The sequence below is a fragment of the Nelumbo nucifera genome, chromosome 5 (assembly GCF_055504915.1).
Source record: "Nelumbo nucifera cultivar China Antique chromosome 5, China Antique-T2T, whole genome shotgun sequence".
NCBI lineage: Eukaryota > Viridiplantae > Streptophyta > Magnoliopsida > Proteales > Nelumbonaceae > Nelumbo > Nelumbo nucifera.
The window spans coordinates 18,424,884-18,441,909 of NC_142653.1; the positions used below are offsets into that span (position 1 = coordinate 18,424,884).

Below are 17,026 nucleotides of genomic sequence, written 5' to 3' on the forward strand. Positions count from 1 at the left end.
ACTCGTAAGGCTCATGAGCTTGAGCTTAAATATTTATAAGAAATTCAGCTCACAGTCCAACTGAATTTGAGCTTGTCTTTAGTTCAAATCAAGCTTGAGCTCAAATTCAAACTCAAGCCTCATAGTATTTTGATAAACCAAACTTGAATAGCTAGATATTCAACTCAATTTGACTCAAATCCACCCCTAGACATAAAACATGAACTTAGATCAAACCCAAAGTCAAGCCCAATTTGTTCCATCTAGGTCCAACCGGCATTAAAATTATACAATTATGTGTCTATGCGTATATAATGAACGGGGTTCAGGATTCAGGTTATTATTTAAATATCAAGGGATAGGATTGAAGTGGTTTTATTCAGTCCAATTATAAATTGATCAACTGTGGATCACTCAACTACACTGGACTTTAAGATATGAAAATATTGCAACCCTACTTATATCATGACGGGATGAGAAAAAAGCTTAATGGGTTTAACATCATTTTTAATTTTATAAAAAATAATTTATAAATCAACAGTACCAACACATGTAACAAATAAAATTTTTCTTGGCGAGAACACAATGACAACATAAGGAATACATAATACGTGTGACATGACATATATATATATATATACTTCCACAGGTATCCATAGCATTGACGGGGTTTGGTTGTAGGTCCATTGGATCGAAATCATCTAGTTTGGCAGTGAAGATTTGCAAAATTTAGCTTCGGGATCCTCTTTTATTAACTGAGTGAAAGATTCCAATCCACGAGTCTGTCACATTGTCCACAGTTCTTTGCATAAAAGATTCCAATCCTATGATTGCTCCCTCCTCTGAACTGTCGACGGCCCGCTCAAAGTCACACATCAGCTCAGCAGTGTCTGATCCATCGCATGATTAGCATCCCGAGAGGATGGAGGTATGTCAACTATTAGCCCAGAAGCAAGTCAGCAACTATAATAACGGTTCAGCTCAGGGTCAGAACTTTTAGACACAAATTACAGTTTGGGTAGGTGTCAGTTTCAAATTGATGTTAATTTACAGGCGAACATTGATGAATAAAATGGGGGTATTTGACATTTTAAATATTTTTCCGTAAATATTTCCCCTCTCACCTACATCTCTGGATTCTGGACTCTGGAGCTATTATGGTGGAGTTATTATTAGAGATTACTAATAACCCTTCGAAGTCAGAAGACTCAGAACACAGTCATGGTGAGAACTGTGCTTGGCGAGGAAACTCAACTCAAAGTAGCTAAGAATCGTTTCTTCCACGAGTTCCGCCACAGGTTTTCCTTCCGCCAGCCGGCTAGTTATGCCTTTTTCTCTCTTTGGTGTCTGTTGAGACCAAGGTTTTTAACCCACACTTGACCCGGATGGTCGAACCATTCGAACCATCATTCAGTCAACTTTTTGGGTCCAGTTCTCATAAAACTGGATGACCCACACAATTGAATTGTCAAAACGGCTACCCGGTAAGCGGGTGATGGTTCAACTATCGGCCTATACTTTTTAGTCCATTTTTTTTGTTTAAAAAATCAAAAAATTCCCCAAAAGTCCCAACTCGAGCCCCCTTCTATTTTTACATTTTTTCAGTTTTTCTCACTTTTTTTTTGCATTTTTGGATATATATTTTTCGTAAATGTTAGACATTTTTATAAGTTTTAAGATATTTCAGACATTTATTTAGCTATTTATAATTTTATATCATTTTCTATATATATATATATATATATATATATATATACATATATGTGTATATAACATATAATTTTTTACTATTTTAATTATGACGTTACCGATTTGAACAATTTGACCCACCTGGTCGAACTGGTGACCCGTGACCCATTGGGAAAATTGGATTGGTTTTAAAAACATTAGTTGAGAGCATTCAATGAGGAATCTGATATATTTTTATGCTTCACAGACTCATAGGTGGGGCTCGTTGTAGACAAGCTTAATTCTGGCTTAGACCAATGATTCGTGTTCATTTTGCTTCCCCCTTCATCCGCTTGTTCACTCCCAAAAAGTGAAAGACTTGCGTGGTGGTGTTGGTGATATCCCAGGAACGTGTGCAAAGTTTAAACATGGGGCCCGAATTTCTTCAACAGCCCAAAGTGGAGGCAATGTTCTCAAAAACTCAAGTATACTCCTCACTATTTTGATTTCTATTATATAGACCCTTTTTTGACTGTTGGGTTTGTTCCAATGGACAGAAACTGTCAACAAATCTTTTTAAACAGTTGGGATTAGCCTTCACTAGAATGAGACATTTGTCCCTACTTGTTGAGACATTTTCTCAACCAATAACTACTCTGATGGACCAAGTTTAAAAGAGATAAGTCAGAACAAATTTTATTTTATAAGAAAATAATAAATAATGATAATAATTATTAGAAAAAAGGTGTTGGCTGTATGTGCATATTGGTTCACAGAGAGCAAATCCTCCATTGATCGTGTGGTTATTCCTGTTGGCCTACGAATAGTCCTACACATCGAGGATGATATCAAGGACCATAGACCACTGGGTCCAACAGAAAGCAACAAAGACGACGATAAAGGATTCGAAAGGAAAATCTCAGGTGGTATAACTACTAGAGTGCTTATTATCTCTTTGCTTTCCTTCTCTTTCTTCTTTTGTTGGGTACTTCGACTTTGTTCTACATTTTGCTTGTTCTATTGTTCATATTTCCTAATGTGAGTAGACAACAATTAAATTGCCAATTGCATTCACGAGTAGCTGCATCTGTACCCTATAGCTGAACAATTTCTTGAAATATGAATAAATGACATCCAACCATATATTAACTGTGAAGAGATTAAATATTATTCAAATCTAGAATGAATTGCCAGGAACTTTAGTGTTATTTAATAGCATTGCTTTCCTTCACTCACTGTTAATGCATTCTGTTTATATCTGAAAACGATATGGTACTTCAGAAAAGCAAAAAAGGAAAAAGGAATTAAATGATGCTTCATTTTATGATCCTGAGATTATTAGCATTCAGGTCTGTAGAATGCTATTGGGTGGCATGAATTTGGTTGGGATTCATATTTGGGCAAGTTAAAGCTTCAAACGTTACATTTTGTCATTTCTAGTTGTCAAAAAAAAGTCATTTTTGGTCCGCATTTTGACAACAATTTATATTGCTCACAGAAACAGTGCCTGCAACTCCTTTTAGTTAACTGTACAAGGAAATCATATGCATTGTAAAGGAAATATTGTTTATTTTAGAAAAGTCAATAATCCTTCCGTTTCATTTTGCTTGCATTTAGTGACTTCCATTTGCTTTCACTCTATTACAAGGTCAACTTCTAACATTATGACTTATTTATGATTTCATTTCAGGTTCATTGTCTATAGTTTCCCTTAAATGTATTTCTATATAATTAATTTATTCATGGCCCTTATAAAAACACCAAAGAATGAAACTGTTTATTTCAGACTAAACAGATAATGCATTAATGCTCTAGTTATGGAAATCTTACCCTTGTGAAATGTCAATCAAAATCATTTTAGTCGGACCATCTAGAGGCAGTACACAACACTTACTCATCAGGCAGATTTGGGAGGCAAACTTCCTACCAAGAGCATCTTTCTTTTATGTGCACATTTTAGGTGGGTGAAGATCATTCATGCACTTCAAATGGTTTACATGAAGTTAAACTTGTTTTACCATTCACTAATGATGCGCATGCTGAAGGTATGTTGGAAATCTTCTTCCCAACCATATTATAACTCTGAAAATTTTATCAATCCACCCAATATTAACATTCAGGATTCATGTAAAGCAAGCAGGCATAAGGGCTTTCCTAGTGTTCTGGTCTTTACTGGATTAGTATGTTCTTTTGCATACTTGAGTCCAGAAGAAACTATTTCGCAAGATATAGCCGGGTATTTAAGTTCTATAATCCTGGGTGTTACTCTTCAAATGTTCATTGTTCAATATATATTATGCTCTCAATCTAGTTTCACCAAACAGTTATTGAATAATTTTGGGAGTTGCATAAGAAATCTTGCAGTAGTTCTCTTAGTGCATGACAGGTAAAGGATTGGTGTCAGAGGCTGAGATTCTTAAGATTACTGGCTGTGTTAAGTCATATTTGAAACGTGTATTCAATGTAGCGTTAAAAGAACAGAAATTTTGAAATCCAACAAGATCATACAAGTCGGACAGTCGGTAGAACCTGTAAAAGATGTGTAACACGGGCTAGTACACCAATAAACATGTTAGCTATACTTACTATTGTGTTATTTGTAGCATATCTGTACTCTAATTGTGGTATTTGTGACTGCTCTTTTAACTATTATCTTTTATATTCCTTTTCTCTATGTTAGTATAATTCTTGATGTTGCTTAATCCAAAAGGAGAAGAATAGAAGGCATTTAGCTCATGTACAATTATGGACAGACATGCCTGAGGGTCACAATCAGATTTATGCTTTACACATTAATACTTGTGTACTGCAATGGAAAATGGTTTACAATTTTAGTTGAAAATGGAACCCAAAAAAAACAACATCCATAAAGGAATTTCAGCCTGGAAATGAGGGAATGGTTTTGAGAGAAAATGGAACCAAAAAAACAAAACATCCATAAAAAAAACATACTGTATTCATGTAAGAAATTTAATGACAATTCTTCTTTTTGACATGGCAAAAAAGAAACATCCTTTTAAAACTTTTGAATTGGATATTGAAATATAACATTGATTGGGAAACATCATATTCACAAATTAGAATGGGAAATAGAGCTGGTTGGATGTGTCACTGAAAACATGACTTGTCCAAGGGTCCTTTTATCTGACCAATGGTAGGCATTAGTTGTTTCAGGCTTCAGCTAATCTTGGTGATCACTTCAGGAAACCGTTTAGTATACTGTATTAAGTAAATGCTTGCTCCTATATCTTATATAGCATATTCCATTCAGTTCACTATCATATCCCCGACTTTATAAGGCAGAGAGAATTCGAAGAGGTCCCTTCCATGACAGTGAGAGAAACATGGAAAAGCATTAGGGGAAGAAAGAGAGGTGGGAGTGGCAGGAACAGTTTTTTCTAGGATTTATTGAAAGATGAAGGAGAAATCTAACATCTGGGTCAAAATATGATCTTGTTTGTTGCTTTGCAGTTGGAATACATGATATAACTTTGTGTGCAAAACAGATGTTTTTGTAGATTTTTATATTTTTTTGATGGCGTTGTTTTTTCTTGGGCTGCAAAGCCCTCTTTGCTTATTGTTTTTCAATAAACTTCTTTTATTATCATAAAAAAGTTAACAACCACCTACAAATCCAAAGTTTTTTTATATCTTATTATTTGATTTTTGTTAATTTCTTTCTTTTTTGTGCTTCATTGTTGGCAGCCTTAAGTGATAATTGATATTTTCTGATTCAACTGAGATCTTTGATTTTAATGGGCTCAAATTGAGAAATACTATGACGGAATGCAAGGACAATATGAGAGGCAATGTAAGTTCTGATTTTGATATAAAATTCATTTATGAAAGGGTGGAGTGTGTTTCCATCTCATGTAACTCTTAAATCATGTAGTTTTGTGTATAATCCTCAAATTCCATGTAAACTTATTACCGATTTTTATTGTGTGTGCCAATAAAGAAGTCAGTTCTTGAGTCTCTCTTATTTTTGTAATACACAGAGCTCTATTTTATAGCGCATATATATTGGTTGAGTTGAAAATGTTTCAAAGTAATGCAGTTTCATTTCTTTGTTTAGCGGTATATAAACATGAGTTTACAGAGCAGATTAGATATAATCTGTGATGAGGTGGAGAGAGATGTTACCCATTCAGCTGGTAATGGTAGTAATGGAGCTAGCAATGAGAGATATCAACTAAGAAGTCCATCCCCCAAATTTTTTATTGCATTTATTGAAGTAAGTTGTGCTTTCCTGAAGATTGCTAGGGTGTCCACTAAAGAGCTGCGAAACTATCTTTTCATTGCTTGCCACGATCATGGATGAAGGAGGAGGTTGCACCAGGCTGGAAGCAATCATAAAATATGCCAAATCCATTTAACCCGAATCCTGGACCCTTGTCTTAAGCTCTTAGTTGGCCTTGCTGCAAAAATGATGTTTTGCATTGTCATCCAACTGCAACATCTGACCCTTCATACTGTAAGATGGCACAACAGGGTTTTTGCAACTGACTGCAAATGCTGAGATAAGTCTTTGTTGTTGGTTCATTGATGAATTGTTGCACTACAGGATTTGTGCAGCTGACAGCAAATTATGGTACATCCCTTGTGAGTCAAAACAGGTCATACAAGTTAGCCAAAAGAAAGAAACAGGATTAATGCAGCTTTTTTAGGCTCTAAAAGAGCAGCATTGTAAGGAGTTATTGTCCATGGAAACTCCAATGGATACCTTATCAATCTTGAAGCAGAAAGAGAAGCTACATCATTGACAACAAGATCTTTTGGGGATGCTGTACATCCTAGATATTCAACATCAGGATCTGATTACCTATGTGCATGGAAGAAGCAAATTGATTCAACAAGAAAGAAAGCAGCAGAAAACCTATCAAAACTAATTTCATCATTTTAGCTGCAATTGCAATTTCCCTACTACCAATCTTGGTTGGGTTTTCAAAGCTTAGCTCGTGAAGTCCAGTTTTAGCTATATTACCCTGCCTTACTTTGGTATGGTGGTTGACATCATAGTCTTAGTGGTACTACCCTTGAACCCACATGGTCCAACCGCTGAATCAAATTTGTGAATATGTTTTGTGTTGTTCCCTTTACAAAACCAATGTTGAGAAGCCCATAAATTTGAAAATGAATAATAATGATTTTGAATTTTAACAAGCAACCTCACAGTTCCACAATAAATACATTGTTCACATACAAAATTCATGCTTTTTTCCTTGAATCAGAGATACTGCAGGCTGCAACTTTCATTGAAATATTATATGATCTTTATTAAATTTCAATTGAAACTGAATGCTCTAATCCTTCCAACATTAGAGTATGAGCACCCAAGGGCAAAACTCTTGTTCCCTGTTCATTCACAACACTAAGATGTTTGCATGGGTCCACCAGGATGCTGGTTTCAGTAGCTCTGTGGGTTACGGTATGCACACGGTCGAATCCAATCAGCTGTTTCTGTGGAGCCCCTGTAAAAGTTGCAGGTACTCTTGAGAACAACATCACAACGTGGCTTCCATCCATATCCCCATTGTTGATTACGGAGATGTGTGCATAAAATTTTAATGCATCGCATGTTGCCACCTCATCAATCCGAATAGAATCAAGCCCATCTGCTCTCTCGTGTGGCATGTTGTTGTTAGAACCCACCACAACAGAAGAGGCCAACAAACTTAATTTCGTTGGCACTGATAAGAAGTTGTACGTATAGTTGGTATAGCTCAAGCCATGTCCAAATTCATATACTGTATTGCCGGTGTAAAATCGATAAGTACGTCCAGGGTAACCACTTGAAGGATCAGGTCGCATTCTCATATCATTCATTGGCACATTGGTAAATGACTCAGGATACCAAGTCATAGGCAGCTTCCCACCTGTTTCCTTAAAAGTACTACGTCAAAATTCGAGAGAGAGAGAGAGAGAATGAATCTTGCAGCTATTCCAGTTTGGATTACTAACCTGGATTGAATTTCCCGAAGATAACTTCTGCAAGTGCTTGCCCACCAGTCTCACCAGGGTATCCAACCCAAAGAATGCTTGCAATCCGTGGGTCATTTTTGGCAAAGGAAACATCAATCGGCCCTCCACCCATAAGGATCAGAACCACCGGTCTCTTACTTGCTTGGACAATGACTGATATTAGATCCATCTGTTTGCCAGGCAAAAGAAGGCTCACCCGGTCCAGGTCTTCAGTTTCTTGAGATGAATCCAGCCCAGCAACCACAATGGCAACATCAGCTTTTCTGGCAAGATGAATGGCTGCAGTAAACCCACTATCAGAATCGCATGGTATGTCAAGGCAACCGGCAGCATAGGATATCTTCTGTGTGTATGCTTTAAATCCCTCAACAAAGCTTGTTGGATTGCAGGGAACGCCTATACAGAGATAAAAGAAAGCACATAAGAAAAACATATTCCCCATATATTACCCAATTAACTAATTGCCATTCTCTGCAAAACCAAACCTGAATACCCGCCCCCGAGGTTAATGGAATCATTTGCAGTCGGACCAATAACAGCTAAAGATGCAAAACGGTTCTTTTTAAGTGGCAGGAATTTCTTGTCATTCTTCAAGAGTACAACTCCCTGCTTTGCTGCTTCCAGCGCCAATTTCCTGTGTTCTGGACTGCATACATCTTGAGGTCCCAACTTTCCCAAGTGTCCCTTCAATAGGTCCCCATTGAAAAGCCCAAGACGCAATTGAACTGAAAACAGATTGAAAAGAGCCCGATCAATGTCCTCTTCTCGGATCTTTCCTTGTTCAAGTGCGGATTGCGTATTTCGAAGCATGTAAGTTCCGCAGTTAATATCGACTCCTGCTCATAGAAACACCCAAAAGTCATTGCCCATTAACTTGTATAGGCATACAAGATGCAAGAATTATCCATCAGACAGTTAAAACCTGCTTTCAGAGCATCTGCAACGGCATCTTCGGGGCTATTCGCATACTGCTGAAATTCAAAGATTGTGGCCACGGCATCACAATCCGAGGTAATATATCTGCAAATTCACGCCATTGGGGAGTTGCATATAACAACATAACAGTATATTAGGTTCCAAATTGCAAAGGAATTTTAGGAGCCACCCACCCTTTGAATCCCCAGTCCGATCGAGCTTTCTGCAAAAGGGCCTTACTTGCGCAAGAGGGGACCCCATTTACTGCGTTGTAAGAACACATCAAACAGCTGGCTCTACCTTCCTCGACACAGCTCCTAAATGGTGGCTGATATGTCTCCTCCAAGTCTTGCTGCGAAATCTGACATGATATAACAAAGGGTGAATTAGACCCAGAGCAACTTGATTATCAATCACACAACATGCATGAATTGAAGTGCTACATCTAACGAAGACTTTACCACAGCATTGAAGGTATATCTGGTGAAGTTCTCCCACTTTTCCAGATCGTAAGCAGTCAAGTGCTTACAACAAGCAGAAAGCAACAATTTACCACTATCACCATCTTCATCATCAGAGCCCTTCAACACCCTCTTCTCTCCAAACCTATCTTGTTTATTCTCCCCCTGGAAACCCTTTACATATTCAATGGCGTAAGCGGCAGCGACCATGGGGTCTTCGCCGGGCGTCTCTTGACCCCTTCCCCATCTGGGGTCCCTGAATATGTTGATATTGGGTGCCCAGAAGGTCAACCCAGCTTGGCCAACATTGTACATAGCTCTCGCTTCCACAGCAATCGCGGATGCTACTGTAAACCAGAGACTTCTATTGAAAGATGCTGCCATGACAAGCACTTGCGGGAAGCTAGTGGCAGAGGGGATCGACCCATTGAAGGAGACACCGGGTCCGTTGGTGGCAATCCCATGGAGAGATTCGGACCACCACTCATAGGCAGGAATACCTAGTCTCTCTATTTGGCTGGCGTTATTGCTGAGTTGTTGGATCTTTTCAGAAGGGGTAAGGAGTGAAACGAGAGATTGAGCTCTTGCCGAGATGGGAAGAGAGGTGTTGCAGAAGGGGTAAGATTGGTGCTGTCGGAGCTGACATGGGAATTGAGGATTTGAATGATGTCCTGTGATTGACGCAGAGATGGGAAGTAGAGGAAGTAGATTTGTGAGGATTTCGAGAAGGATGAAGAGCAGTCTCCATTCGATAGAATACATATGGGGACTTGAATCTGTCGAGTTAGTTAATAATTAGGAAGAGTGGATGAGCAGACTGGAAGCTCCACAGCACAAAATCTGAAGAATAGATGTTGGTAGGATATTTAAACTGGTAAAGGTAGGCATGATTGAGATCGCGAGGTGCCGGAGGCCGGAGTAGATTAATTCATTCGGTTTTGATATTTTCTTAGGTGGAAAAAAATAGACTAGAGTAGAGAGGAACAAGAGTGAACCTCTACGGCTCCACCTGCCTTTCCTCTCTTTAAATCAGAGAGACAGAGCTTCCTTCAATTCCGCTGTTGTATTTGCCGGCTGGAGCCTGGAGGTTGTGAACTCGTTATATATATATATTTTTTTTTTCTTTAAAGACTGGTGCTTATTAATGTTGTTATTGGTAATATTTAATACTACAGTTAGTGAATTGTGTAAGTGGCAAAAGTGCACCAACAGAAAAGTTTGAATGGTAGTTTAGTTTTGACTTTTGACATTCGTGATACGATAAATAGATTGGTTAAAATTGAATGTGCTTAATATGTAATTTGTTAAAAAATAATAAAATGTTGAGAAAAAATTCTACTAAATGTAAGGTCATTTATTTAGACACCCCTATATAGTTTCCCCTGTTTACTTGTACTAAAAACCTATCATCTAGTTTGTTTATTACTAAAACACCCTCTATGGTTTTTAACCATTTTATTTTAGTCAAAAAATTGTTTGTTTCTGTTTGTTTGATAGTGGTTCTATGGCCTCTTAAAACTAGTGAAAAGTGTGAAAGGTCGTAGGTCGGTTTTTTATTAAAAAAATATCTCTGGCAGTTCTCATGCCACGTAAGGGTGTCAAATCGGTTTCGGATTGGATGCCATCCAATCTAGTCTAAAATCAATTTGGATGGATTGGACGGACTAACATGACATATTGGATCGGACCAATTCGGTCCAAAGTATTTATTAGATTGGATTGGACCTGGTCCCTCCTTTCATAACAAACTTATATTGGATTAGGTTGGACTAAGCCAATATTTGGTCCAGTGATATAAGATAAAAATATGTGTCAGTGGATAAGATTTGGATTGAAAACCAATTTAAATCAAAATGAATTTAAATAGATTGGATGGTCCAAACATTGAATTGCACCGATTCAAATTGATTCAAAACATTCATTGGATTGGATTAGACCTAGCCCATTTATAATAAACTCACATTGCACTGGATCGGATTGGACCAAATCCAGTCCAATTGGCACCCCTGCCATGTGCATTGCATGCATTCTCCAAATTAAGTTATACTTTAGGGGTCAATATCACTATTCCCAAATGGAAATATAAATAATTCTTCATGGAAGGTCAATTAATTAAGTGAAGTAATTGCAAACAACAAGGTGTTTTAGCAATACTTAAAGTAGACAGTAGATTTTATTTCAGCAAATATTATTTGGACTTTTTTTTGCAAGAAAATTAAAAAAGTTTAGCTAATTGGCAAAATAGTAACCTTTTCAAACAAATTGCAAAAGAAGTTACAAGTACAAAATATTTAAACTATTTTCACCAAAGTGCCATCAAATAAATCATACTCAAGCTACCACCCAAGGACCAAACTCTTTCTCTCGATGCTTCTTCTCTTCTACACTTTATGACTTCTTTCTTTGGAAAAACTTCTCTTTTATTTTAATGAAAGCTTTTGGCCTTTGGTTTTTTTTCCTTGTTCCAAATCCCATCTCGTTTTCAAATTTTTTATGATCAAATTTCACATGAAAACCTGAATGGCTATTGTCTTTCATTAAGCCTCATTCAAAATCAGATCCCCAGAGACCACTTTTATATTCATTAATAGCATAATATATATATAGGGTGAATCGATACCCTTTTTTTACTTTTTTTTTTATTTTTTCGAAACCAATTCAGGGGGGCGGTTTAGGTCTCCTCTACCCCTTGAACCGGTTAGACCCCCGATACACCCATTATAGGGGTATATCAGAGGGGTCCCGAAACGATACGAGATTCTTTAAAAAATATTGGTTCAACAGACCATGTATCTCCAATTGCAATTCGAGATTCTTCAAATTTTCCCAATGCAAAATCTGTTTGAAACTGTCAAGTTCATACAAGATTCTCCATACAACACCATCGGGGTAGAATCTTGGATATTGATGATTTAACCGTAGAAAGAGCACCGATTTACCCTTCTGTAGCATAAACTAATGACGATTATTTTCTTCAAGTTCAGAATCACGGGTCTTCACGTCTTCTTTTTGCTCCAAACTGACTTCTGAAAGTAAAATGTGATTTTCTTCTTGATAGAACATCAGCGATTGTTGGAGAATTAACAACCAAACCAAAAGAGCGAGCAGGGTAATCTACTGCTTCCTTTTCAGGGATTCATTCATTTGTTGAGTATCTGAAACTTTATCAGTTCTGAAGGGAGAAACATCTATTAATGTGTTTCCATTCAGAATTGCAAGAGTCCAAATTTTCCTTTTGGTTCCTAACTGTTTCAAGAAATTAATATTGACTGAACATCTTATTGTCCACTCTATCTTTATTCTTCCCTTCCACTAATACAGCTTCATCTTCTCTAAATTTGAAATTCTGCTTCTTTTTGTAAGTTATATGAGAGTAATATTTTAGTCAAGGGCAGAAAAATAAAATCATCTCCGGCTCACTTTTGTTGCCATTTTTTTTTTTTTTTTTCAAAACGTATCTGGTTTTGTCAAATGACCAAACTTTGGTCATTTTTCCTGCAAAAACCCTCATCTTTATTATTTTTTTCGCTAATTTGTCTTTTTCGTTATGAAATAATGCCGGTTGTTGCCTTTCAGCCTCACATCCAGATGACCATCCCAATATTTTAAGAGTGAAAGTTGGGCCGAGTAGATTGGATTGAGGTCTAACTCTAATCCAAAGTTATTGAATTCCTAATCTTAACCCTAATCCAACTTGATGACTTCGGGTTGACCTGATTTTTTACTATTTTTTTGTTTTATTTAGGCGTTCTTACTTTTAAAATGGAAGATTGACAGATTAAGGTCCATTAATTTTTATTATAAGCAAGGACAAAGCTATGGTGTTTTTAGAATTTAAGTGACGATACATATATTTTGGATGTTTAGTTGCATACGCATATATACATATTTATGTAATATTTGTATTTATAAATATCTCAAGGCCCAACCCTTACTCAAACATCAACCCAGGTTTGATTTAGGCTAATCCAACCCAAGTTGCATCTTTAGTGCCACTCAAACTAGTAAAATATAATAAAAGTAATTCATTCTCATTTTTTAATTCATATTATTCATGAATATGTGTCTGGGATTTTCTTCACTTTTCTAGGATTCTTTGTTTTAAATTTATCCTGATTTTTTGATAATTTTATTTATAAGATACCTAGCTAGCTTTTGTTTTTTTGTTTTTATAAGTAGCTTTGTTAGATCTCCCTTAGTGACAAAAAGGAGGTTCACGTAACAAAATTAATCAACCAATTAACTAATTTTTATGATGAAAACATCCATGATTCATTGCTTTCCCCTATGTAGTAGTTATGCATTTCCCCCTTATTTTTCCATCACATCAATGATTCACTAATGTATTTTGGTTTAAGGACCAAAGATAAGAGAAGGGCGTGTTCTTGTAATCTTGTAGAAGCAATTTGTCCTTTAATAGAAAACTATATAGCAGGGACCCGTGTGATGCACGGGAAAATGAAATGCAATTTTTGACAAATTATTGTAATTTATTTAGGTTCATATTATTTGATAGTTTGAAGTAATTATCATCCTAAGTTTTACTAATTTTTGGAATTTAATGGTTATTTTTACAAAGTTATACTAATTTCATCTATTTTATCATATTTTATGGAAATTAGTGGTTGTTTTTGGCTAAGTTCTACAAATTTCTGGTAATTTCTATTATACTAATTTATGAGAATTCTTGGTCAATATATACTTATTATATGATAGTTTATTGGTCAATTAGTGAAAATTAGTTCTATTATATAATTTCTACTAATTTCTGGTAATTTCTATTATATACCAATTTCTTGGTAAATATATACTAATGTATTATATTTATTATATGATAGTTTATTAGTAAATTGTAGTAATTTATTGATTTTATGGAACTTAGTGGCTATTTTTGGACATTTCTACTAATTTATGATGATTTTTGGCAAATTATTTTAATGTATTTAGATATTATTTGATAATTTCAAGTAATTATCATCCTAAAGTCTACTGATTTGTGATAATTTCCTTTGATTTATTTTTAGTAATTTTTTATAAATATCGATAATTTATGTCTAATAATTGTAATTTCTTTTAATTTATATTTGATATTTTTTATAATTATTTGACAATTATTATTGTTACATTATTTGACAATTTTAGGTATAACAATTAATACATTTAAAAAAAATCAAATAGCAATATTTTTAACTTATAATATGTAACAATCTTCAAAGCATAAAATCTATAAATGTAAACCAAAACAATTCAAGGTTCAAAGTATCAACACGTATTGGCCCGTATCGGTTGATACGTATCATGCCAATGGCTTCCCAATATGCCCCTACAGGGGTTGTATTAGGTCAGTCACTAATTCAGAGGGTAACCAGGCCTTAAACCGGCCCTTCTGAACTGATTTTGAAAAAAAAAATAAGTAAAAGATAAAAAAAGAACCGACATAGGGCATATCGGCCCGTGTCGATATTTAGAACCTTGAAGCAATTCATTAAGCTAAATGCAAATAGCATTTTTAACTAACATTATGTAACAATCTTCAAAGCACAAAACCCAAAAATTTAAACCAAAGAAATTCAATAAGTAAAAAGAAAAACATTATTTTTTCTAATTTTTGTTAACATTATTTATTAAATATTTAATTATTAACAATATTTATCAATAATAGTAAGTAATTATAATATTTTATTAAATAATCAGTAATGATAATTTTAATAATATTATTTAGTTATTTTTAATATAACAGTAATTATTAAATTTATGAATATGATTTATTTACAATATTCATTAAATTAATAATTACCAAAATTAAATTAAATCAACAGTATTTATCAGTAATAGTCAGTAATTATAATATTTTACTAAATAATAAATAACAATACTTTTAATAACATTTTTAATTATTTTTAGTATAACAATAACTACTAAATTTATTAATAACAGTATTTATAATTTTAATTTAAAATAAAATTGAAGTAAATATCTATTTATTAAAAATATTTATAATAACAATAATTGCTAATTATAATCACTAATCTTAAAATTAATTATTTATAATAACAATATTGATCAGTAATTAAATTACTACCATTTGGAGAAAGGGGAGGCCACCCTTTCATATAGGCGGGGATAGTCCACGAACTTACCCCAGTTCGTGGAGTATCCAAGAACTGGGGTAAGTTAAAGAGGATCCAATAATATTGAGGGGGAGTTTAAGATAAAAACCCTATACGTTTCTGCTGAAATATCCTATGGGACCCACTAGATTTTTCTTATTTATTAGTTTATTTATTTTTGCTTCTTGGAGACCGAGGAGACTAAATTTTAAAATTCCCTGCCAACTTAGAGATTAACTCCTCTTAAATTGCTTTAAGGACCCCATTTAAGTCCTACTAAATTGCCAATGATTATCTATTGAATGTCTTGATAACATGGTTTGTTTTGTTTCTGAAAATAAAAGTAACTGCCATATCAACAAAAACAATACAATTTTGCTGATTTTGCAGACAAAACCAACGATTTTGTGGCACACCCCCCTTAGTGTATCTTACCCATATTTATATTTTAAAATTTCCGATTAAATTCTCCTATTAACTCCTATATATTACCTTTATTAGCTCTTATTAAATCTATACTACCATTGAAACTATTAGTGATAATGTGGAACTTTTGTTTTATTAAAATACCACAATTTTTTTAATTTGGTTCCTCTCCAATTGTAAGGATAGAAATGTAGATTAAATAACTACTTTTCTCTTTATTCAAATTCCTATCATTAGATCTTATATTTAAGGTATTAATTCTCATTAGCATTCATTGAATCCTATTATTGATTAAATACCCTACTTTTTAAATTTGGTCCATCTTTGAGGGCACAAAATGTAATTTAAAATACTATACTCCTCATTCAATTCTCTCTCATACAAGTCTTATATTGAAGGTATTAACCCCCACTCTTTCATTCCTATATTAATTAACCATAAGTGTGGCAAAGAATAATTATTTTTGTTGATGATAGAAATGAAATACAAATTTAAAACCAACCCAAAATGGAGTTGTTTTCATACTTGGTTCTGAATCAATAATTCAACCTTTTGGGTCAAATGTGTCAACTCTAGATGTTATACTTAAATAATTATAATAATTAAAAATTAAAATACATAAAAGTATAAAAATATAAAAAAAAAACATTTGGCCACATCTTTAATATCATATGTCTTAATATTAAACAAAAATAAATGTGACAGTTAAGAATAGCATTTATAGGCATAAAACATAAAAAGTTTAAAGTTGTATAAAATTTTGAAAACTTATTATTTACTATCATCATAAAAAATGATCACGTTCACACTCCTGTTAATTCTGAAAAAAAAAAAAAGGTGAACCAAATAAAGTGAAACATCACAATGGCATTTTTAACATTTGTTAAAGTATTTATGTGAAATGTGAATCAAGGAAAAAGTAGAGCATGTAACGTCTTCAATGTGATTGATTGATATCAAATTATCAATATTTGATGTATCACAAATATTAATTTCCATATTGTACGCTAATCCCCTATCAAGTTCTATTAAATTGTCTACCACTACAATTCATCTTAACAATATGATAAAAAAAAAAAAAACCCGAGTTCTAAGATACTAGCGTGACAGTGACCATCATGGGGATGATCCAATTGAAACAAGGGAGCAACATAACGTTAAAAGCCCATAACATAACCATTATTGACAAGCAGTGAGTCTAGTGACCAAAAACAGTGAGTATCCAGCTCTCACTTCTTTTCTTTCATACTCTCGCCCAGGGCCCACTGGCCCAGTCCTTTCCCTAAGAAGAGGACAGAAACATAAATACTCTTAAATTTCCTGAAGCAAAACTATTGCTTTGACTTCCCAATTTCAGATGGTTAACTACCCAGCAGGTCCCCTTCTCCTACAAATGTTTCCCTTTATAAAGTTTAGCTTTTGGGTTCTTTATCAGGAAGATACACCAAAATAAGGAATCAGGGCCTCCTGGGTATGGATTTGAAT

The 17,026-nt window shown here is 34.5% G+C and overlaps 1 protein-coding gene across 1 annotated transcript; it reads right to left on the minus strand.

The window, feature by feature from the left end:
* Positions 1–6,773: 6,773 nt before the first annotated feature.
* LOC104595566 (Glycosyl hydrolase family protein) lies at positions 6,774–10,112 on the minus strand. The gene is made up of 6 exons (XM_010256342.3): positions 9,006–10,112; positions 8,739–8,905; positions 8,552–8,649; positions 8,115–8,465; positions 7,609–8,025; positions 6,774–7,523 (listed from the first exon to the last, which is right to left on the minus strand). The coding sequence occupies exons 1-6, from the start codon at positions 9,765–9,767 to the stop codon at positions 6,925–6,927; spliced, it is 2,394 nt and encodes a 797-aa protein (XP_010254644.1). The 5' UTR covers positions 9,768–10,112; the 3' UTR covers positions 6,774–6,924.
* Between the last annotated feature and the right edge of the window lie 6,914 nt (positions 10,113–17,026).

Excerpts from the sequence above, each read along its gene's own strand:
- LOC104595566 (XM_010256342.3), bottom strand. The coding sequence starts at position 9,767 with ATGTATTCTATCGAATGGAGACTGCTCTTCATCCTTCTCGAAATCCTC. Across the intron at positions 8,906-9,005 it reads GATATACCTTCAATGCTGTG|ATTTCGCAGCAAGACTTGGA; the intron begins GTAAAGTCTTCG and ends ATATCATGTCAG. Across the intron at positions 8,650-8,738 it reads TCGGACTGGGGATTCAAAGG|ATATATTACCTCGGATTGTG; the intron begins GTGGGTGGCTCC and ends GTGAATTTGCAG.